At 37.6% G+C, this 8,210-nt stretch overlaps 1 protein-coding gene across 1 annotated transcript; it reads right to left on the bottom strand.

Annotated features, from left to right (window-relative positions):
* Window positions 1-375: 375 nt before the first annotated feature.
* On the bottom strand, window positions 376-4,511 carry gsc (goosecoid). The gene is made up of 3 exons (XM_084742533.1): window positions 4,017-4,511; window positions 2,659-2,918; window positions 376-1,028 (listed from the first exon to the last, which is right to left on the bottom strand). The coding sequence occupies exons 1-3, from the start codon at window positions 4,330-4,332 to the stop codon at window positions 879-881; spliced, it is 726 nt and encodes a 241-aa protein (XP_084598659.1). The 5' UTR covers window positions 4,333-4,511; the 3' UTR covers window positions 376-878.
* Between the last annotated feature and the right edge of the window lie 3,699 nt (window positions 4,512-8,210).

Below are 8,210 nucleotides of genomic sequence, written 5' to 3'. Positions count from 1 at the left end.
TGTCATTTGAAGAGTCAGAACTGTTCTGTTCTTGTTTTTTTGTTTTTGTTGTCATAGTGATGTCAGTTAGATTTGGTTTGTTCAGAATGATGAAATATTAAATTAACCATATTCACTCACTACATTTGAGTCTCTCTTATCCTCAGCTGTGCATAGACTACAGCTAACATTATTTTTAAAATATAAAAATGTGAAATTATTTTTCACCTTATTGGTATCGGTCACGAGAAACAGGTAATTATCAGTTATTAGATATTGGCTGAAAAAATCCATATGCGCATCTCTAATTATTGACATTTTAAGGGGACTGCTGTTAAAAAATCAACCAGATAAGATGAGCGTCCCTCCACCTGGAATAAAAAATCAGACAGCTGCTGGTGTTTCATCAGTATTTTAATGTATACTCGTTGTCCTTTTACGTAGGTTTTCTTATTTTTTTTTAAAATAAAATAACATAAGAAATCTTCCTCCTCCAGCTGTGTGTTGATGCTGCTGCGGCTCCGCCTCTGCAGATGTTTTCACACTGCGGCCGCCTCAGCGCAATGAATAATGTTACAACGGAAAAATATCAGAATTACAACATTTAATATCCATAAAAATGTCACATAGAACATTACGATATATTCAGACACGTCAGTCGATCCGCCGGCCACCGTCACGTGACCCGGCCGTGCGTAACATTACAAAAAAACAACTTAAATTAAATATAAATAGCGGACACAGAGTCAATAATAAAATGTAGATTATGTACAACTGTGCAACATGGCAACATCACACCACCGGCGTGTCGTGGAGTCCACATCACTGTTTCCACTATATGTACACACACACACATACACACACACACACGCACACGTGTGTGGCCGTGCGTGTGATTATCAGCTGTCAGAGTCCACCTCGCTTTTACTCTCCTCAGTTTTCTCCGCGGACGTTTTGGTCGTTTTGTTCCATTTCTGAGAGTTCTCTGATTCCTCTGATGAAGAGCGCTTCTGCCTCCTCCACTTCGCGCGTCTGTTTTTGAACCAAACCTACGTGATGATAAAAAACACAATTTTAATGTCTAATTTCGTCTCTTTTCTTTTTACCTTTCTCTTTCTTTTGCCTTTTCTTTTCCTTTTAATTCATTCTTTTTCTTTGTTTTTTTAAACCTCAATCTTCCCGGTCTGACAGTTTGTCATGTGTCAGTATTTCAGTCAGAATAACAGTTAAATACCAAAACATTTTGCCACATGAGGTCTCAAATTACTGAACATCACTCTTTGTTGCCTCTGACATTTTTTCCCGACATGCTTTTCAGTTTACGCAAAGCCTAAAATCTCTTAATTGTTTAACGTGACGCTCTACAAATGTATATTTCTGGGTTATAGATCTTCTTTTCGTTGTGTATTTATGGCCTGTGTCGTTCAAACATTGAAACATTGTGGGTAATAGTTGTTGGGATCAGTTTCACTGTGTTTAGCTTCCATTCTTTCGATCAAGTCACTTTTTATTTATCGCCCAAAATAACAAATGTTCGTCAAAGAGCTTTACAGCTCCTTATTGTCTTATTTGGGAATATATTTTGTTTGTTTTATTTAAAAAATATATTAAAGCCACTTGACATCACATGGCAGAATTGTCATCTTTAACTGGTCTTAATTCGGTTTTATTTTCACGCTAAAATAACGTCAAACTTCACGTGCTGTTAGTATTATTATTATTATGATTATGATTATTATTATTGATATTATTATTATTATTATTTGCTTGATTCATGTCTTTTCCTTAGAAAATATCTTTTTTTAACGCCGCAAAACTATATTCCACATGAATACAGCTCTGTGGTAAACGAATTAAATCTGCACTGTCAAAAAGAATAAATTAATTTAAAAAAGAAAATAAAATCTACGTATGCAATGTCTCATTTATTCACACAAACTGCTTACTGACCGTCACTGCCATGTTTAAAGTCTACACTCACACTGTACACGGACTGCGCTCAGTCTCACATCCAAAACCTTAAAAGACTGTGACTCATACATGATACGAACATCATCTAATCCGTTTATCGTCTATTTATCCCTCTTACTATACAGTTTCATTTCGTTTTTTGTATATCATGTTCATATTTTACATTTACAGTCTTTCCTTCTATGTAGCTTGGCACCGCACACTGACTCTCTTTGTACACTATGATAATAAATGTATTCGTATTCGTGATTATCCGTGATTCCTAAGCCTGTACTTATTTTAAAATATGCTAAACGATGTGTCCTCATTTTCTCTCTCTCTTTAAATTGAGGTGAACTTGATTGACTGTTAAGCTGTGGAGAGGCGCGAAACAAAAATCCCAATAAACTATAATTAAAACTTTTCTGTAGTGACTTAAATAAAATATGTGGTTAATAATAATAATAATAATAATAAAAAGAATAATAATAATAATAATAATAATAATAATAATAATAATAATAATAATAATACTTTTGTCCGAACGTATCATCTCCTTGAGAGACTGAGTGTAAATTTGTCCTGATAACTTTGGTCTAAAACTACTAAACTAACTAATCTGAAAGCAAATTAGGGTAACACAGTGTGGTTGTGTCTGTTTTGAATTGAACAACACTCAGATTCAGCCAGTAAATGTTTGTAAAAGGCCGCATATGAATCTCCACTGACCTCGACCTTCTCCTCCCGGAGGTGGACCTTGCGGGCCAGCTGCTCCCGGGTCCCCACGTCCGGGTACTTGGTCTCTTGGAAGAGGCCCTCCAGAGCCTCGAGCTGCTCGTCGGTGAAGATGGTGCGGTGCCGCCGCTTCCTGCGGCAGTGCAGCTGGTTGAGGAGCTGCAGCTCGGTGCGCGACAGGCTGCCCATGTTCATGTAGGACATCATCTGGTGCGGGACCGGGGAGATGAGCACCGAGCTCGGGCTGTCGTAGCCTGAAACAGCACACAGAAACACACACGGCTGAGCTGGAATCAAACTGCCACAGCGTGTATACACACATAAACACTGTGGATGAGTAATGAGGCTAATTGGAAACTCTGGCTTCGCTTGTGTACGTGCAGATTACAGCTGATGCGTAAAATAGAGGAAATATGAAACTTTGGGATAAGCTTTGTCTTTTTACGCACGAGAATATTTTAGTTCTGAATGTATTTCTTTTTGTAAAATAATTTGTAACATTGTAAAGAAAAGTGCTACATAAACTACGTAAATAAAGTGTATTACATTATCGATGTTAAAAATAATAATAAGGCAGTCAAACAGTCTTTACTTTTGTATACAAGGGTTTCATGCATAAAACGATCATTTAGAAATGGGTCAGTGACATTTATCCCCGCAACAGCACCGGGGTCATCACACCAACCAGACAAAGACTTCACACATGTGTCTGACATCAGATATGGATGTTTCACACTGTTTGGGGCAGGTTTGTGTGCGTAAATGTCCAGATTTAAGTTCGTGCGTAAAGTAACTTTAAAATTCGTTGTTTTACGCACAAGATTAGACAGAATATTTGTCTTAGAAACAAACTGAAACACAACGAAATATTAAGAACCATGCGTCATAAATTCAAAATTTGAGGAATAACAATCAGTACTTTAAATAAAGTATTAGTATTAGAATTTTAGATCAAAATGAAGCCTGGTGTTAAACCACTGTTTACTACACTATGTCTGCAAAAATGCCACTTGAATTCTAACTTTTAACTTTATATTCTGTCACATAGACTAATATAAGAAAAATGCCAGAAAAATGCATTTGAAACATAAAATTAGATTTAAAAAATCTGTGTTTATTTATTCACTAAGGAGCTCAATGTCTAATTTTAAGTCGGTATAACTACTGATTTTACTGTGAAGCATGTGTGCAACAAGAGCTTCAATGGAGTGGATTTCTCATGTCGGATATTTAACAGCAAAAGACAAACAAAACAGGGGAGTAGAAAGAGGGAAAAGCACGTCAAAAAGCAAAAAACAAAATCAAAGAAGTTGGTAAAAGAATCAAAGAGAACCGGAGTTCGGTGTTCCTACCTGCCGGGATACAGGGGCACTGCTGCGGGCTGAGGCCAGGCACGGAGCTGCAGCACGGCGGAGCTCCTCCTGCGCCCTGGACGTGCAGCTGTCCGTAGTAGTAGCCGTTATATCCTATCCGGGTCCCGTTCACGGACTGAATCCCGGGGGGAGAGGGCCCGCAAGTGGCCGAGTACAGTCCGTTGTAGTCGGTGTAGATAGAGTCCGTGAGGCCGGCAGAGAGCACCACCGGGCCGCTCCGGTGCAGCAGCAGCGGCTCCTTGCAGCTCGGCCGGCCGGACAGGATGCTGTCGATGCTGAACATCCCGGCGGGCATCACACCGGTGCGGCAGCGGCTCGGGAACGGGAAAACTCGAGGAAAGTGAAAACTGCTCGGTGGAAAATGAAAAGTCCCGAACTGAGAGATCTCCGTGGAAAAAAAGTTCTCCTAACAGTGCGTCATGGTTACTCTGGAGGCGACTTTTCTTCCCTGCGTGCGCGGCTCCGCCAGCTCGTCTGGTCTGTTGGTTTTAATGGGACCAGTTGGGAGCAGGGCTGGTTTTATAGCCCGCTGACGTCACGGCGGAGCGACTGCTCTGGGATCAGCTGCTGCAGCTGCAGATCTGTGTATTGAGAATTAATTCAATTAAGATAATCCGCACTGTTTGCAGACTTTTGGAAACTGGTCACAGAGGCTCTTCCTTCGGAGTAATCCGATTATTTCCTTGTCAGTGAAGGCATCATAATCTGTGGAACACATTAACATTAGTGTTTACAGTGCGGGGGCGGACAGCGGGGCCTTCATACACACCATGAAGTAAGTCATGTATCAACCAGTTCATGATCTTCAAATGATACTGGGACAGAAGGGGTTACAGGGTTCTTTAAATTGTTGTCAGGAGGCGTAGAAGAAGAAAACAGTTTGTGTTGCTTGTAATTATAACAAGTTATATAACAGTAGGGGAGACTGGGGGCAATTGTAACAGTATTTACATTTTTCCTCATAACTCAATGACTTCTTGGAATGCATCAATCATCTTTTGATATATGAAACATAAGTATGTGCCCTAATTTATCCTACAGATAATCTGATTTTACCAATAAAGACAAGACTATATAGAGCCCATTTGATACTGGATTTTTGGGGCTGATGCTGATAATGATATTAGGGAGTTTAAAAAAAAAACAATACATTAATTATTAATGCATTGATTTTTTTTATTATTAAAGATTAATATGTCAGCCAGTATTGCACTGATCCCACAAACATGCATATCAAATATTTGTGAAAAAAATATGTGTATAGGAGGAATTATATATTACAGTGTATCAATAAAATTTACTGACCATAATGACATCAGGGCTGAAACAGTAAACAAACACTAGCATTTTTAATTATTATAAATGCTATAAATATATACATATATAAAAAACCCAAATATAATATAATATGTAATAAAACAATATGAATAAAAAAGGAGCAAATATACATACTACTGCCTATAAAACTAAAAAATAAAAACAATTTAAAATAATTTGTATTATGTTCTGTTAAAATAAAAAAAAAGAAAAGTTTTCAGATAACAAATATGCCGATACTGATATGGACCGATGTAGCTGGCTCTAGTAAAATATTACATTTAATGCAAGAAGTAGTAAAATAAGATTAACTCGCTGTATCTCAAATAATAGCACACCTTAAAGTAATCACATTACTGCTGTATATTAATAATGTTACTTAAGATTTTGTTGTATATGGTTCAAAGTCTTTGGGATTGGCATCATATTCATTCAGAGTAAAAGCCTGTTTTTGTCTCTTTTTTGCAAAGAATAAAAAACTGTTCACATCGTAACTAGGTTTCAATTATTTGAATTGAATTGCAAATAATTTTATATTTAAATTTAATGTGGCTCGGGGGGCAACTTTAATACAATATTACAACTGCCCCCCGATGTTGCAGCCATGATAAAATCCTGCACGCTGGTCAGCAACACCTATATCAGCATAGTTTGTTCATCATGGTCCTTTTGAACCAATAGCCTTGAGATTAAACTGACATCATTGTACGTTCACAGTTGTCTAAAGTATAGACAGCAGAAGAAAAATAATACATCTCCAAGAACTAACTTCCAGACCTCAAAATTAGAGTTAGACAGATATATCAGTCGGCTGATATTATCAACCCATTATTAGCAGTTTCATTAGCCTATATTGCTATTGGCATAAATGTTGCTCAGTATTTTTTTCAGAAAATATTTGAGTCTTTTTATTTATCCTTATTTTTAAATTTTATAGGCAACATTTTACATTCCCTTTATTTATTCATTTTTCTTAATTCAAGTTGCTCCATTTGCATTTTTTTTCTTACTTATAATTATTTTTAATTATCATAGTTGATATCTACTGTAATGTAATTTTGGATTTTGTATATATAAATAAAGAATATCCGAATTTTATTACATCCCATATTTGTATCAACCCTGAAATCCAGTATCAGCCGTGCAAAAAACTTTTTGGTTGAAATCCTCTGTTGAAGTAAAATAATCCTGCTCCTTGTTGACAGACAGAATCCTGCTGAACATGTGCAGAATAACGGTCATCACTCTCATCGCGCTCTTTCTCATTGGAGAAATTAAGTGTGTTGCAGTTGCCCCCTGTTACAACTGCTCCAGGTGTCCCCCTAATTCACAGCTTGCTAGTAATTTTTGCGCATATCAGTGGTCGCCTGGTAAGTAATTTCAAAATAAATGGTCTTATTAAAATCCCTGTTTTAAATCCTTTCAGGCGCGTTAATAGGCCTCAAATTGGCGACATAAAACTCGACGAGACACACCAAACTCCATACAAGAAATGGAGAATTCTAGCCGCTTTATAGACTTGAAATAAACCTGTGATGTAAGGCGATTTGTGCATGGAGTCCTACTTTGCGGATGCCTCTAAACAACTATATTACTATTATGAAATGATATTATAGAGGTTCTTAATAAAACAACATATTGACCTGTAGATCTACGGGCAGATATGAGTAACACTGTAATCAAAACGTTTATTTCTTCTTCCCTGCATGCGTAAATGAATATTAACCATATTTCCATGTCAGACAGGAGCCTCTGAGCTTTATATATCTGTGGTTTCATTTCATTATCGGCCCTCCGCTCGCCTCTCCGCGGGGAGCAGATCAGCGCGTTTCCTCCCAGTCAGCAGCTCCCTCTCTGCGGGTCAACAGCCCGAACATTTCCCCCCTGACCGGGATAAGATAACGGCCCATTATCGCCTCCATTCAGGCAGGAGAAGAGAAGTTAGCGCATATTTACACCGCTAATCAACATGCGCTGAGTGCTGCGGGCGGTGGGGGGACTGGAGGAACGTGGATTCCCAGTTCAGACCTTAATGGGGACGCGCTGATTGCATTTAGCTCTCAATGGGGTCTTAACACATGCTCACAGATAAGTTTGTGATTTGAAAATGCGCCGTTTAGATACGAGAAATGATCACCGTCACAGCGGCAGAGATCTGTTTGAAGCTTATTGTCACACTAATGCGTTAAAACAACTGATTTCAATCAAGTCTAAAGAACAAGTCCACACACTTCTGTCACTGCGGGGAAACACGACTTACATTCAGTTTACAGGCTATTTTAAAGTGTGGATACAATTATTTATTACACACAAACATCTGATACACACTGCTGAACCAAGAAAGAAAGATAATACAATTAAGAAAATCAGCATTTTCATTTTATCATTATTATTTTTTTAAAAAAAGATCACAGGATTTGGAGTCTTCTGATAATGTATCAATCAAAATGATTGATCATATTTTTGATGCCACAGTGTATGTGGATACATTACACAGTCTCCTGGGTAACAGTGGAGGTTTTTCAGCTGTAGTTTTTATGTGTATACTAGAGATAATCCCCCACCAATATACTATAATTAATCCAAGCCTATAATTAACCATATATTTACCAGGTAAAATAAATACTGTAAAAGGAAGAGTTAAAATCTGTTCAATTCTTAGGGGAAAACAATCCACATCAGCAAAGTTGAATTATACAGATGTGTAAGATCAATTGTTTCTTCATGTAATAATTCTGTTTTTTTTTCTGATTCACTTTATGGACCCACAGGACTTCATCTTCTGGTTTTTCACTCTGTGTGGAACCTTTTGCTCATAAAAACAGACATTTTCCACACTGGGCTCCGTCTTTGCAA

The sequence above is a fragment of the Lutjanus erythropterus genome, chromosome 18 (genome assembly GCF_056507025.1).
Source record: "Lutjanus erythropterus isolate fLutEry1 chromosome 18, fLutEry1.hap2, whole genome shotgun sequence".
In the NCBI taxonomy this organism is placed as follows: domain Eukaryota; kingdom Metazoa; phylum Chordata; class Actinopteri; order Lutjaniformes; family Lutjanidae; genus Lutjanus; species Lutjanus erythropterus.
This window is presented reverse-complemented; position numbering and strand designations above follow the sequence as displayed.